At 32.4% G+C, this 15,709-nt stretch overlaps 1 protein-coding gene across 9 annotated transcripts in view; it reads right to left on the reverse strand.

Moving 5' to 3' along the window:
- Nucleotides 1–15,709, reverse strand: part of LOC148596628 (receptor-type tyrosine-protein phosphatase kappa-like) — a 41,644-nt gene that overhangs the window by 1,429 nt on the left and 24,506 nt on the right. For 5 of the 9 annotated variants that reach the window (XM_088564145.1, XM_088564139.1, XM_088564137.1 and 2 more), the window contains 11 exons: nt 15,612–15,650; nt 12,577–12,719; nt 11,932–12,067; nt 10,683–10,832; nt 10,269–10,359; nt 9,518–9,591; nt 8,525–8,659; nt 7,751–7,879; nt 4,056–4,088; nt 2,126–2,283; nt 1,322–1,457 (listed from right to left, as the gene is read on the reverse strand). In XM_088564145.1, coding sequence (XP_088420271.1) covers nt 1,322–1,457; nt 2,126–2,283; nt 4,056–4,088; nt 7,751–7,879; nt 8,525–8,659; nt 9,518–9,591; nt 10,269–10,359; nt 10,683–10,832; nt 11,932–12,067; nt 12,577–12,719; nt 15,612–15,650 — 1,224 coding nt within the window. The remainder of the gene's footprint in view (nt 1–1,321; nt 1,458–2,125; nt 2,284–4,055; nt 4,089–7,750; nt 7,880–8,524; nt 8,660–9,517; nt 9,592–10,268; nt 10,360–10,682; nt 10,833–11,931; nt 12,068–12,576; nt 12,720–15,611; nt 15,651–15,709) is intronic. The other 4 variants (XM_088564143.1, XM_088564141.1, XM_088564142.1 and 1 more) reach the window with 2 other exon arrangements.

The following is a 15,709-nucleotide window of genomic DNA, read 5'->3' on the forward strand; positions in this document are numbered from 1 at the left end:
TGCACCTGGTCCATGCTACCAGTTCTTAGTGGAGTCTTGAGTTGCTCATTTATTTTTGTTACTTTGTGTGTATTGTTTTGGCTATTTTATTTTTTTGTTGTGTGTCTGTTTCCCATGTCTATTCTTTGTCCACGGGAACCCGTGCAGGTCTGGGTGTCAAAACAATAGGCCTGCAGCAGCGCTAAGCTTGTCGTAAAAGGCGACTAAATAGTGCTCAGAACCCTAGCCGGGGGCTAGGGTGCTCTACCTACAGAGCAACTGGGATGTGTGCCCCAGGTGGTGAAATGGGGTACCCCTGGCGTGTTACTTGCTGGGGTTGTCAGGCTATAATACGGAAAACCTGACCACAAACCATAGTGGTGCACCGTGTTGGGAAAGACGCCACATTCCTCGCACGTTTAAGAACCCTGCTGTGGTATTCGATAGGAGTAGGAACCTTTGCGCTCTGCCACAGGAGGCTAAATTGCCCGACCTTACCCATGCCCCTTTTTCCAGTGGCAATCAAAATTTGTCGTCCCTATTATCCTTGTGACCCATCCTTTTTTTTTCATTTCATGTTCATTGTCTGAATATAGCTGAAATATTGCTGCTCGGACGTTAAACCCCAACAAACAACAAACAAACAAACGAGGAAAGTCGCATCTTTCCCAATACGTTTCATCAGTATAGTTTGTGGTCAGGTTTTCGTATCATGGCCTGACGACCGTTCCACCTCCTAGCGCACACAACCCAGTTGCTATGTTTAGAGAGCGCCCTAGCCCCCGGCCAGGGTTCTGGGCACGGCTTGGTTGTCCTTTACGACAAGCTTAGCGCTGCTTCATCCTCATTCTTTTGACACCTGGACACGGGGCGAAAGGATAATTAGAAACCAGCTTGCCTTGGAAGGATAACTGATGGAGATACCATGTCTGCTAATATTACTTGATGACAATCCGTATTTTTTTGTAGTGTTCTATGGAAATGATCCGTAAAATCCTGAACCTCCTATAATTTTAATGAATGATTCCAGTGGCAATCAAAATATGTCAACCCCATTATCCTTGTGTCCCATCCCTTTTTCATTTCATCATCATTTCCTGTTCATCGTCTGAATATAGCTGAAATATTGCTGCTCGGACGTTAAACCCCAACAAACAAACAAACAAAACTTTGTCCACGGATTATATTCTTTTGATTCCAGCTAGAATCTTGGTTCCCTTGATTACTATTGTACTTCAAAATCCATATTATAAATGACTTATTATGAAAAACAAGATTATTTCAAATCGCAGATTGCAAATTGAATTATGTCTAGCAGAGATTAAATTTCAGTAACACTTACAAAATTTGGTAAAAGCTGAGGTCTTCTGACCCGGAAATGATGAAGTGTATGGATTAAACTGACATCACCATCAGACTGTAATCGGTCTAAACATGCTCGTACCATACAAAACAATCCTACTTTTGTTGATCCGTCCCTTTTAAAAAATCAGAATCATCACTTTATCATAATTGTTTGGTAGTTGTACTGCATGGTGATTTATTTGGTAGTTGTACTGCATGGCAATTTATTTGGAAGTTGTACTGCATGGTGATTCATTTAGTAGTTGTACTGCATGGTAATTCATTTGGTAGTTGCACTGCATGGTGATTTGTTTGGAAGTTGTATTGCATGGTGAATTATTTGGTAGTTGTACTGTATGGTAATTTATTTGGTAGTTGTACTGCATGGTGATTTATTTGGAAGTTGTACTGCATGGTGATTTAGTTGGTAGTTGTACTGCATGGTATTCATTTGGTAGTTGTAGTGCATGGTATTTCATTTGGAAGTTGTACTGCATGGTAATTTATTTGGTAGTTGAATTGCATGGTAATTCATTTTGGATTCTGTTGAACTCACAAAATATGTACAAACAAGTGATTTAATTCAAGGAAGAAGGTTATGACTTATTGGTCTGATTGAAATGACGCAAAATAGAACATATTTCATAAATTGGTTTATTTCTAGCAAACAAATTTACCTTAAAACTGGAATACAAATGTAATTAATATTTGGTGTTAGTTTATTTGCACAAATAATCCCTGGTGGAATCACTATTTCACTCAGTAATAGTCTTCATACAGTTAACACAGAATTGATACTTACATGCAGTGTGTGATGATCGGGTGTTTGATAGAGTCAGACTGCCATTCAGTAACAGCCTTCACAAAGCTAAGGAATGAGTCAACAGACTTTGGTGTTACTTTCCCTTCTGACCAACACTTGTACTGGAACTGGTTCACTTTGTATGTTCCTTTCTGGTCCTAAAACAGTAGAAAATACATAACAGTACATCCAGTACATACTTAACCACACAAGTGCTTAGTAGATACCCCTATATACTATTCCAGTGTATCAATATTTCATGATTTATCGACACTTAATTGGTTAATGGCATTTATTAATGCACCAAAAATGAAATGAATAATAATGTGGTTTGAAAAACCAAGAAATCCACAAAATTACAGTTTAATGAGATTTGTTTACTGGCAGAAAAAAAAAACAACAATGATTATGTGTAAAAAAAAGAAGGACAACAGCTCATAAACTATACAGAATTATCTGTGACAATATCACGAATGACTCATATAACATATAAAATTTCAAAACTACATCTTATTTTCTTTTAAAGTCCATTATTCCTTATACATATAAAACTCCATTATCTTTCCTTGGTCATGAATATTTAAAGTCTAATTTGCATATTTCCTGAAAATGTTCGATGTTACAATGATCCCAGATAGCCTGAATGACCTGTCAGATTTACTCACATCTATTAAAAATGTCAAGTGCACAAAATATATATTTAATTTGTGAAAAAAGAAAAGCAATTGTGCTTCACTCATATATAACAGTTGTGACTATAAAAACAAAAAAGCAAATCAGTTACTGCGCAGTGTCTACCACAACAATCAAACATTTTGTATTAGTTTTGTGGTGTTTGTTTAGATTGCTTAAACCTAAGGGACAATAATAATAGGATAATTGATTGGAAAGAGTAAATAACCAATATATTATCATGAGTGCCGAAGAACGCCTAGATTTAATGAGTTAAAAATCTTCAAGCATTCTTGGCACGAGTGATCATATTTTGGTTATTTGGACAGCCAATTAATTATCCTATTTATTATATTGATTTTCTTCATAATTTATTGATATTGTCAACATGAATTTTAAAATTCTGTGATTGGCAGATTGATATCAAAGTTGTGACGTTTTGGCAGTAGAAAGTCAAATAGTGAGATTATTGAATTTATTTTACAGTGTGAATTATCAAAATTTATCATACTGGAAATATTCGATAAAACACTGCTATCTATATAATAAAACAATTATATACATCTAGGTTTAATTACAAATGAAAAATGTTCTAAAAGCCATATTCAAATATGTGTAACTCGCACAATCTGTAATTATTTTGGTTACATTTCATATTAAAGGTGAGTATTCTACTTGACAAGTCTCAAACTTTTTTATTTAAAGGTACAATGTACAACAACGTGATTTCTGTTTCTGTTTCTATTGAAAACAATGAGACTGTGATAATCTAATATTGTTTGTTTTCTTCAAAAGTAATTTTACATAAGTTTGTGGTTTGTCACGTGAGGTAAAACTACAATCAACTTTATTTAGACATTGAATGCTATAAACATTTAGATGATTTTGCAGTGTTGAAATGCTTTGCTCTTCCATAGTACAAAGGTAAGTATGAAAAAGCTTCAGGATTCAAAATCTTAAAAAAAAAAATAAGTACTAAAGAATTATCCTATTTATTATATAGATTTTCTTCATAATTTACTGATATTGTCAACATGAATTTTAAATTCTGTGATTGGCGGATTGATATCAAAAATGTGACATTTTGGTGGGAGAAAGACCAAAGAATATATTCAATAGACAGAATCCACGATAATTAGCTAATAGCGAATTAAAGATGTTCACAGTACAAAATGTAACAATTTTGGAAATATAAAATAGTATATAAAGTTTATTGTAGTCAGCTGTGAAGTGTTAGTAGATCACCAAGTTTACTTACAAGTACATTTAACATTTCTGATTTACTCTCAGGCTGTAAACCATGATATAATGATAGCTTGATTTAAACACGATATAATGATAGCTTGATTTAAACACGATATAACGATAGCTTGATTTAAACACATAATGATAGCTTGATTTAAACACAATATAAGGATAGCTTGATTTAAACACGATATAATGATAGCTTGATTTAAACAAGATATAATGGCAGCTTGATTTAAACACATGATAACTTGATTGAAACACGATATAATGATAGCTTGATTGAAACATGATATAACGATAACTTAATTTAAACACTATATAATGATAGTTTGATTAAACACGATATAAAGATAACTTGATTTAAACACCTAATGATAGCTTGATTTAAACACAATATAACGATAGCTTGATTTAAACACATAATGATAGCTTGATTTAAACACAATATAAGGATAGCTTGATTTAAACACGATATAATGATAGCTTGATTTAAACAAGATATAATGACAGCTTGATTTAAACACATGATAACTTGATTGAAACACGATATAATGATAGCTTGATTGAAACATGATATAACGATAACTTAATTTAAACACTATATAATGATAGTTTGATTAAACATGATATAAAGATATCTTGATTTAAACACCTAATGATAGCTTGATTTAAACACGATATAACGATAGCTTGATTTAAACACAATATAAGGATAGCTTGATTTAAACACGATATAATGATAGCTTGATTTAAACAAGATATAATGACAGCTTGATTTAAACACATGATAACTTGATTGAAACACGATATAATGATAGCTTGATTGAAACATGATATAACGATAACTTAATTTAAACACTATATAATGATAGTTTGATTAAACACGATATAAAGATAACTTGATTTAAACACCTAATGATAGCTTGATTTAAACACGATATAATGATAGCTTGATTTAAACACATAATGATAGCTTGATCTAAACACGATATAATGACAGTTTTGTTAGCACGATTTAACCACGAAAAAGTAATAGCATGATTTCACCATGATATAATGATAGCAACATTTAATTATGTTTTAATGATGATATGATTTCACTATAATTAAATAATATATTAACATGGTTTCTTAAATATAATGATAAAATGGTTTAACTTTAATACAGTGATAGCATATTTTAACCTTGACATAATGATAGAAAACTTTTAACCACGACATAAAGATAGAACGATTTAACCATGACACACTGATAGCATAATTTAACCATGAAATAATGTTAGAATAATATAATGATAGCTAGCATATTCTGGCCATGTTATAATGATATAATAGTTTAATCATGAAATAATGGTACCACAATATAATGATAATGGTAAGCGTCCATCCGTCCGAAAGTTCTTATAGATACAATTCCTTTGAAACCACATACAGATTCTTTTGATATTTTGTGGGGCATAATGGTATGAAATGTAGATATACATCACCAACATTTTGATTCAGTAGTCAAACTGTCAGCATTGGTCAGGATTTTAAGCATATTTCAACAATACAAAGCCCTTCGGACGAAACTCCTTTGGTTTGATATATATTATTATAAAGTGAAGATGCGCATACCATACTGTCATTTAGTTTAGGGCAATTTTGTTGGATGAAGATGACACATTCCTGAAACTTACACTGACGTGTCTGAATTTCAACCATTTATCCGTAAGTTCGGAGCATTTTACCCTTTCCACTTTACCCCTACGTCTTTACTCTAGATATTTTCATTAACATTTTGTGTCACAACCAGGGACATATAGCTATGCATACTATCTTGTTTTTTTAAAATAAAGCCCAGGTCTATATTTCACTATGTCATTCCTTACGTTATAATAAACAGCTTTCTCACTGATTTACACAAGGCTGTGTATTTCATGGAATAACATTTTCAGATGATAAAATTAGAGACCTTCAAATATTTTTGTTATCAGCTGAGACTCATGCAATAATGTAATTGTACCAATTTTCACTGAGTACCAGTATACCAGTTACAGACTGGGAATCAAGTAGAATTCTGTGTTGTCAATACGTGAACACATGTAAAGTCTGGATAGGATTAGTCAGTTAGTCTTCACTTCAGAATCCAACTATAACCATCAATTCAATCCTCGAGGAAATATATAATCCTTCAGGGACAATTAATTCAATACTGTCTTTAAAGTGAGGCTTTCGGAATTAAACATTGTCTACACAAGAAAAATTTCAACATGTTTCTACATACTTTTAAAAATTATACGACATTCACACATTTTTATACATTAAGTCCTATGGAAGACAAATAATAACCATTTGCTTTTTATTTACCTTTTTTTCATGAGTTATTTGTTTGTCATAAACATATGTCTTTTATGGTGGTATGTAACATATAAAAATCATATGTTTTTTCGGGTTTTTTTCAAAACATATGAAAAACAAATGTTGCATTTTTCATGTCTACCCTTCCAGTAAAAACTGTAGGTACACATAAAAATCAGTACAATTACACTGAGGAGGTAGACCTAGTGTAAAGCTTGATAGGCTTTGTAGAAATTGAATATGATACAAACATATCACTAATTGCAAGAGTTATTTCGCTTACCCAAGGTCTACCCCCTTAAATAGCCACCCTTCTTTAGTGTATACTAATGGTTAGAAGTGCAGTCACTATTATCACATGCAGATTCATGCAGACATGATTTATATGCATCAAAAACAGCTATTAGATCTTCTTGCTTTATTGTGTGAATTGTTTCCATCTGTTAGATGTCAGTCCCTGTAAGAATCAGGCAGTAGGTGAAACATTGTATGATAAGAACCATCATTTTGATAGTGTAATTTTACTATTTGCAACATCAGAATAAAGAAACAGACAAGATTTTCCATATCATTTCATTGAAAAGCACTGAAAATGAACATTTCAAGGGCAGATAACACTGTCAAAAACCCTCATTTTTCTAAGGTCTCACTAACCACTTCTGGGTCAAATGGCCACCCCGCTATGTAGTACCAAAAACACACTGAACCTAGACATATGCATTGTAAGAGCATTATTTGTGTGTATTATGATTAAAAGTAGTCAAAATAAAGCTGGGAATGTGTACTTTAAAATCATATACGTAATTAATTACAAAAGTGTATGAATATTGTTTACATGTGTGGGTAATTTGCCTCCATGCTGTCAGTTAGCAGAACAGGTAAAAATGTCGATTTTCAGTATTATTTATTCAAGTAAAGTTTGTGAAGAATTTCTACAATCATCGTACCATTAGCATAATGATTTTGGAAGCTTTATTTTCCAAGCTTTGCAATGGTATGCAACTTTAAGATGTCATTTGTCCAGGGAATTCACAGTGAAACTTTGAAAATTACTTTTTTAACATGTTAGGTAATGGAAACATTAGAAGTGGTTGGTGAGACCTAAGATTCTATTGAAATTTCTGAGAAAGGCCAAGAGATGCAGAGATCAAAAAATGGTCTTTCAAATAGATAAAGTATCCTTGAGTGATAATGTATTGTAAGATCGGTGGGGTTACGATGTGCATATTTCTGATTTTTCCCATTTTGCCTGATTCTTGCAAAGACTTACACTTAAGTATCAGCTTTAGGTATATCTTTTAATCCTTTACTTCATATCATTGTGGAAGTAAAAATACACCATGAACTACACACAATGATACTCACATCAACACAGAACTTAAAGTTTAAACTTCTGATGATGAAATCATCAGTATTCTGCTCCTCAATTATCTGTATGCTGAATGGTCCACACTCCATTGTCTGACCTGGGTTGGGCCAATAATGTTCTGTGGGCTGTCAAAACATATCATATAGATCTTTAAAATTTTATATTTACACTAAAAGCAAAAAAAGAAACAAACACATTGGATTTTTATCTGGAAGCAGGATCAAATTTCACTTCAGCAATTATCTAAGTCATTCTAAATACCATAGATATATGATTTGTCCAGTTATACACAAATTCAGTCAATTTTCATCCACAACTCCTTTTAAAGTCATTTCATGTAACTCCTTGTTTTTTATCATGATCTCTTTGCTTTTACATGAAAGGATTCTTTTTGCAGATCTCTATTTAATCCAGTAATACGTTGTCTCGTTGTCTAACAAAATAACTGTCATAATCTACTAACATAAATAACAACCAACTCGATGTCTAGCATAAAGAACTGACTTTACTTTTTTACATTAAAGCCACCCATTTCATTGTGTAACAAAACAGCTGTCCCTACTTACTTACGATAATACCAGACGTCTTGTTGTGTAACAAAACAGCTGTCCCAACTTCCTTACATTAGTACCAGACGTCTTGTTGTCTAACATAACAACTGTACCAACTAACATTGATACCAGACGTCTCGTTGTCTAACATAACAACTGTCCTAACTAACATTGATACCAGACATCTCGTTGTCTAACATAACAACTGTCCAAACTTACATTGATACCAGACGTCTCGTTGTCTAACATAACAACTGTCCTAACTTCTTCCTGGAAGATCATTCTACAAAAATCTATGATTGTGGCACACTGTGGCATCTCTGTTGCAATGAAACAATATTTGTTTCTGTAAGACTGAAATATAATGGTATAAAATATTATTGATAATGGCGTATGATTTATGGTGTTTTTTTTATTAACAATTTCGGATATTTTCCCTCAATTTCCAAGTTATTTACTATTTACCATCACAATACTTAGTTGAAATGAATGATTCTGCTCGGAGAGTATTTGACACGTGTCGTGGAGCTGCACTAATTTATTACTGTTGCTAGTGATTATTATCGGATTGTACTCACTTTTAATATGACGGGTGCAGCTGGTGAAGCAGGACATGCTCACCCTTCATGAGCACCTGATGCCACCATTTTTTTGTGGGAGTTCACATTGCTAGTAGTTTAGTTTTTACGTGTGACGTCTTGTTTCCATTATACTCAGCTTTTATGTGTAATCTATTTTATTCGGTTCACTACATTCTGTATGTAGATCATTTTTATTTTCTGTTTACATGTTTAGGCCATATTTTGGGACATCAGGCCACTGCTGACGCTTCGGTATTTTTTTTTTGCCTATATCTATTAAATGGCCGACTGTGATATATCTGTGAATCATATTTGGATGTCTCTGAGATAACAGCAGGCATTCGAGTTGGTATATGGAGAACGTGAAAAAAAACTCTCATCTATTCTGTGCTTAAAACTAGTCTCACATATAACAGTTATTTCCATCAACTACATGATTTCATTTACTCATTGTAAGTGACTATATAACTAAAAATATAATGTGAACTTCCTCTCAAGACACAAATTTTAATGTGGAAAACTTTAATTATCACATTTTTGCATGAAAGTCAAAAATTTTTAACTTGCACTTTCTAAATGAGAAACAAAATTTTGATTTGCTTAATAAAACAATGCTATAATTATAACTTACAGGCAAGTAAATGGCATTGATATAGTCAGTACATCCTTTTATTCTGGACCACAAAAACACCCGACATTCATCAGCTGTTTAATAAATAAAGAGTCATATATGGATAAACAATGAAGAGTAAATAAACGACGACTTGGCATATTTCTTCACCCCCTTTATGCTAGAATACTTTGCTTGATTACAGTTAACCATTGGAAATCATTGGAGCGGTCCACTTTTCGGGGCAGTAATTCCCCCCTCCAGCTTTTCAAAATTTCTGCGTCTGCCACTGCATACAGATGAAGCTTTCAACCCACAAAAATGTGAAACTTTGCCAGGTATTTCAATGGTTTAAGGTAAATTTATATGTAAAGTAAACATCTATCATTTTGACTTGAAGCAGGCAGCTTTCTGTTTATTATTCAATAATTCAATTTCTGAACAAACACCGTTTCTGATTGGATAAAAAGAAATTGTCTATCGTCTCATAGACTCAATTTTTTAATGACTGCAACCTCATCAAACATTTTAATGATTTACTTGTTGAATTTTGATACTTAAATTAAATTATAAGGAATGACTGTTACATTTTTTTTGGTTAATTTGAAATAACATCAATGCCCATGGTGCACACCTGAAAATAACCTTCGTGGCATTTGTTACGTCAGTCTAGTTGAGGATAACATAAGAACTATTTAAATACTTGTCTTGCCGTAAGAATAGCCAATATGTCTGTAATAATATATTTAGTGTCATACAATATATAACTTACATGCTAGTACTGTACTGTTTCTATTTCTGTGTTTATTTTCGTCTGATGTGGCTGCCTCAAAACGACTCTCTACCCGAGGTGATTGAACTTCCTTCAAACATATTTTAAACAAATATGTATAGGGCATTAGTGATAAAAAAAGTTATTTAAAGAAAGCGTATATTTTTACAATACTCACTTAAACGATTCGATCTGTATAAAGCTTCACCTTATTATGTAAAACATCAAATATTTAATATTAAAATTTGTACAGTAATTTATTTCATACAAAATTGGTGAAAAAAATCCAGAAAATTGTTTTAAAATACCGAATGACTGACTGGGGGATACACTAATAGAGATAAAGAGGTAAAACTATAGTCCCTGTTTCATTGCAATTAGCCTAAGCTGCAAACAATTTGTGTCTGGACTTACATCAAACTCTGTATGAAGTTTAGACAGTCCTGATTCAGAGTCTCGGATCAGCATTTGATTGTAGTAGTTTTCAAATTCATCTTCATCAACAGGTGACTCTGAAGTCTGTAAAGCCTCAGCCAAGGCTTGGTGAAGGTAACAATACTGATCCTACAACAATGATTATCATCGTTTAATATAATAAAATATGACTACTTAAAGATTATCATATTGCAAGAGTAATCAAGAGAACAAAGATTCTAGCGGAAATCAAAAGAATGTACTCCAGAGACAAAGACCAGACATGGAAAACAGACAAACACAACAAAGGACATAAAGTAAATAAAATACATACAAAGTAACACAAATAAATGAACAACTCGGACTCCACTACAAAATTGGAGCATGGACCAGGTGCAATGGTAAGGTAAGCGTCCTCTGCTTTTCAAGAAACAACCACTGAGATTCTCATAAAAAGTCAAGTCCGGGTTAGACGAAAGAGGAGAGGAAAACTATGACACGTTGAACAAATCAGTTTTCATTGTGCAGATAGATGCACCATTGCAATCAACGAGTTCATGATGACGACCATAAAACTTCTGTAGTGATGACTTCAGTCTTGTAGCAACACAATCCTGTTCAAGAAGCCTGATTACAAGAAGTCTAGCTCGTTTTTGTTTTTGTTAAAGAATACTTATCTGTCATGCTTCAATATTTGTAGATGAAATCAGAATTCATTTGACTATATCTTTCTGAACTGATTCATCCAATAAAATAATTACAGTAATAGTGTTTGTACCATATTTGGTCAGTAGTCACTGAAGTTTGTACCATATTCCGTGAGTATTTACTGATGTTTATACCATATTTTGTGAGTACCTACAGTAACTGCTGTTTGTACCATATTCGGTCAGTACTTACTGGTGTATATACCAAACCTGGTCAGTTCTTTCTGGTGTATGTACCGTATTTGGTCATGTTTGTAACATACTTGGTCAGTACTTACTGGTGGTTATACCAAACTTGGTCAGTTCTTTCTGGTGTTTGTACCATATTTGGTCATTTTTGTACCATAACTGGTCAGTACTTACTGGTATTTGTACCATACTTGGTCTGTAATAACTGTGTTTGTACTATATCTGGTTAGTACTTACTGGTGTTTGTACCATATTTGGTCATTTTTGTACCATAACTGGTCAGTACTTACTGGTATTTGTACCATACTTGGTCTGTAGTAACTGTGTTTGTACTATATCTGGTTAGTACTTACTGGTGTTTGTACCATATTTGGTCGTGCTGCTCTCATTGTTTCTACACATTTGTAGAGATTGATAAATCCCAAGCTATCAGCTTGATCCATTAGATAATCCAGTCCAATAAAGGTACCAGATCTTCCAACACCAGCACTACAATACATAATACACGATATCAAACAGCCCAAAACGAAGTATTTATGAGGTTCATAAACTATGTAAATAAAATCTTGATTTGACCTCAAAATAAACAAATAATGTGTAACTTCTCACTTATGTTTTCACCCTTACAAATTTAATTAATCTTAAGGAGGTAGACCTAGGATAGGGGACACAACTCTTACAAATCACTGGAACATTTGTATTTACAATTTTACAACCATCTCATGTAAGCATCAAAGTAATTTGGACTGATTTCATCCTGTTTCAAGGGAAAGCTTGAAAGGCTTTGGTGAAATTGAATATTGTACAATTATATCACTGATTTAAAGAGTTATATCCCTTACCCTAGGTCTACCTCCTTAAACAAGTGACATGAATGTAAACATAGACATAACTGTAACAGAAGGTTATATAAACCCATCCTTTCTATTGTATCTCACTGAAGGGGTTCAGATATCCTGAATTTACAGACCTTTCAAATTAATGTACAGTGGTCTAACCTGCAATGAACCAGTAAAGGTCCATCACGATGTAGACTTTTAACTTTACAGTAAAACTCCACCAATGGTGTAACATATCTAGGTACCCCTCTATCTGGCCAGGATGTAAACTGTAGATGTTTTACTTGAAGTCTGGCCTCATCCTGTAATCAATATGAAAAAAAAGACTCCTTTAAATTTTAACCTTGATATATAATCTTAATACCTAACAAAAAAGATAAATGATTTGATAGAAACTCAGAATACACCAATTTTGTTGAAAAATAATTCAAGGCAGAAGTGTCCTAAGTGTAGTAGATGTATTACATTTTTACGAAGTTTGATGCACGATACAGAAATCGACAAAATCTATTTGTACACATTCATTTAGTTCTATCAAGTCAGCTCCGTGACCTGATTGGCTAACAGTCATCCTTTATCAGTTATAAATGTTAGAAACAGCATGGCAGTTGTCCTACAAAAGCAGTGTCAACCGTCAGATACGCACCTGAGGCAACACCCATTTTTGATGTTTATGCATTTTTTGTGTATACTTGTTTAGTTCTTTTGTATTGTCTGTTACTGTTTGTCCAAACTGTCTGTTTAGTGTTTCCTTAATTGTTTTTTGTGCAAAGATTCCTACTCTTTGAATGTGCAGTACTTTTACCCATCCTCAGTAGTTTCAAGAAAGGCATAAAACATGTTTAACTTTTTTTGGTGAAGGGATAGTTACCAAGAAATTAGACACAACAAAAAATTTGTTAAAATGTTTCTATGCATGTATATAGATTTTTAATACTCAGCAGACGGTCAATTAGAACACTATTAGTAGAAGAAACTGATTAGATTTAAATCATGTAAAGTACTAAAGCTATATACTAAATATAATAGAATTGAAGTCCTTGTATGCACTACCAAGCACTATATAGATTATGTCTACATGTACTGCATGCTGCAAATTTAAAACAAAAGTTATTGGTTTTCATGTTCTATGGAACTGGTTAACACTTTATTTGCAAACGACTCATTATTTCCTTAAACATAAAAATTCATAAATGTAAATTACTTCAAGCCACAATCATCTACTTTTTTCCCATTTGGATTAATGTGTGACTAACTTAACTATCGATATTTATGTGAAAACTACAAAAGATCTTATTATAGATATTTTCCTCATATATGTTCTATAAAAACACTAAATAGTTTCGTTTGTATGTTCCCATAATCAATTCAACTGAGTGGCATTATTTAGTCATCTTACTTCGTATTTTATAGGAACATAGTTTGGTGTCTCATTCTAAATAAATATATATATCATTACTTCAACAAAAGATATTAGTAATTACATGATTCATTACAATTACAAAGAAAAATGATGCACTTTTAGATTCACAATTATGAAATTCATGCATAGTATTTCCCAGGTCCATAATTCATTACAACTTGTGAATAGTGTTCATAATTGTACTGTACAAATGACTTGACACCTTAATTTTGGTTCCATATAGACAAATATACAAACAACAAAAACTCATGTAAAATCACAACAAGCTTCAACAAAATGAAATTCAAACGCTGTTTTGATCTAATTATCAGCAAAACATTAATCTTTAATGAAACAAAATAGAATAATCATGGGTAAATTATTTTGAAAGAGTAATCAAGGGAACCAAGGTTATAGCGGTAATCAAAAGAATGTAATCCAGGGACAAAGACCAGACATGGAAAACAGACATACACAACAAAGAACATAAAGTAACTAAAATCATACATACAAAGTAACAAAAGCAAATGAGCAAGGTAACACCACAAGTTTCTCAGAATACAAAACTTTTACAAGTATGTTGAACTTGTTCTGAGCATAATTTAAATCTGCAAACAGCACCAGAATGACCATTAATCATGATTCTAATCATTAGATAGATATAATCAGTAGTTTGTTGTCATTCTCAATTAATTTCATTTTTATATATAAAATGGAGACAAGCATTCTAGAATGTCAGTGAAGTTGCAAAATCCCGAACAAAATAGCAGACTTACAATGTTGGGGATGAATAAGTTTCCAGAGTGAGAAAAAAAAACAACAAAATTATTACACTGATAATATACATCACTAACTACATAAAGCTATGTAAAAATATCTGAATTAGAGATAAATGAACTTAAAGTTTCTACAGTTCATCAAATAGTTGCTTTACATTCATATTAAGGAGGTAGACCTAGGGTAAGGGACACAGCTCTAACAAATCATTGGAATGTTTCTAGTCAGCAATTTACATCAATTTCATGTAAGCATCAAAGTAATTTGGACTGATTTCATTCTGTTTCATATGAAAGCTTGGTGAAATTGAATATGATACAAACATATCACTGATTACAAGAGTTATGTCCCTTACCCTAGGTCTACCTCCTTAAATGAGCATGAAGCATTCATTCCCAAAAAGCTTTAAATTCAAAGCATGCGTTAAAAGAATTGAAAATTAGATCATTAACAATTTCGAAATACAGGATGGGGTTCAATTACTAAAAAATCCAGTCAAAGATGTCAAATATACACAACTGATCCTCATATAATGGAATTAATACAGTACTCGGATCGTGTAAACTTCCTACCTATACGGTATACGATGCATGGTATATAATGTATGATCCTCATTCACGATTTATGATAGCCCTATTATAAGTAAAGATTAAAACATTTGAATATTCCTTTTTACTATTGTGTATTTATAAAGTATGCATATTTAACTATTTAATTTGACCATATAATATAAAATTTCATGTTTTATATTCACCCAAGATCTTAATTAAATACAAATTATCTCGAAATTTGAATGAGTGCATTCTAAACTAGTTTAATCTATAACTATCAAAGATTTTAAACAATTACTCCACTAATATTGCGATTTATGCAAATATTTCCCGTAAAGCAATACTATATATCAAACTATATGTAACTGCAACCCATCCATTTAAATTAATTTCAAGAAAAACTGCACAAAACATTACATGAAACACTATTCACAAGTTAATATAAAGCTAAACTGCAGTATTACTTCTCCGTCCTCACTGTGCTTGTCCTCCTCAATATTCTCCTGACATAAGAATTACATCATTAAATCTAATGTACAGATTGCAAATATGATTTTACATG

The sequence above is a fragment of the Perna viridis genome, chromosome 15, assembly GCF_037379345.1.
Source record: "Perna viridis isolate PV_CMFRI_1.1 ecotype Kerala chromosome 15, ASM3737934v1, whole genome shotgun sequence".
Taxonomy (NCBI): Eukaryota; Metazoa; Mollusca; class Bivalvia; order Mytilida; family Mytilidae; genus Perna; species Perna viridis.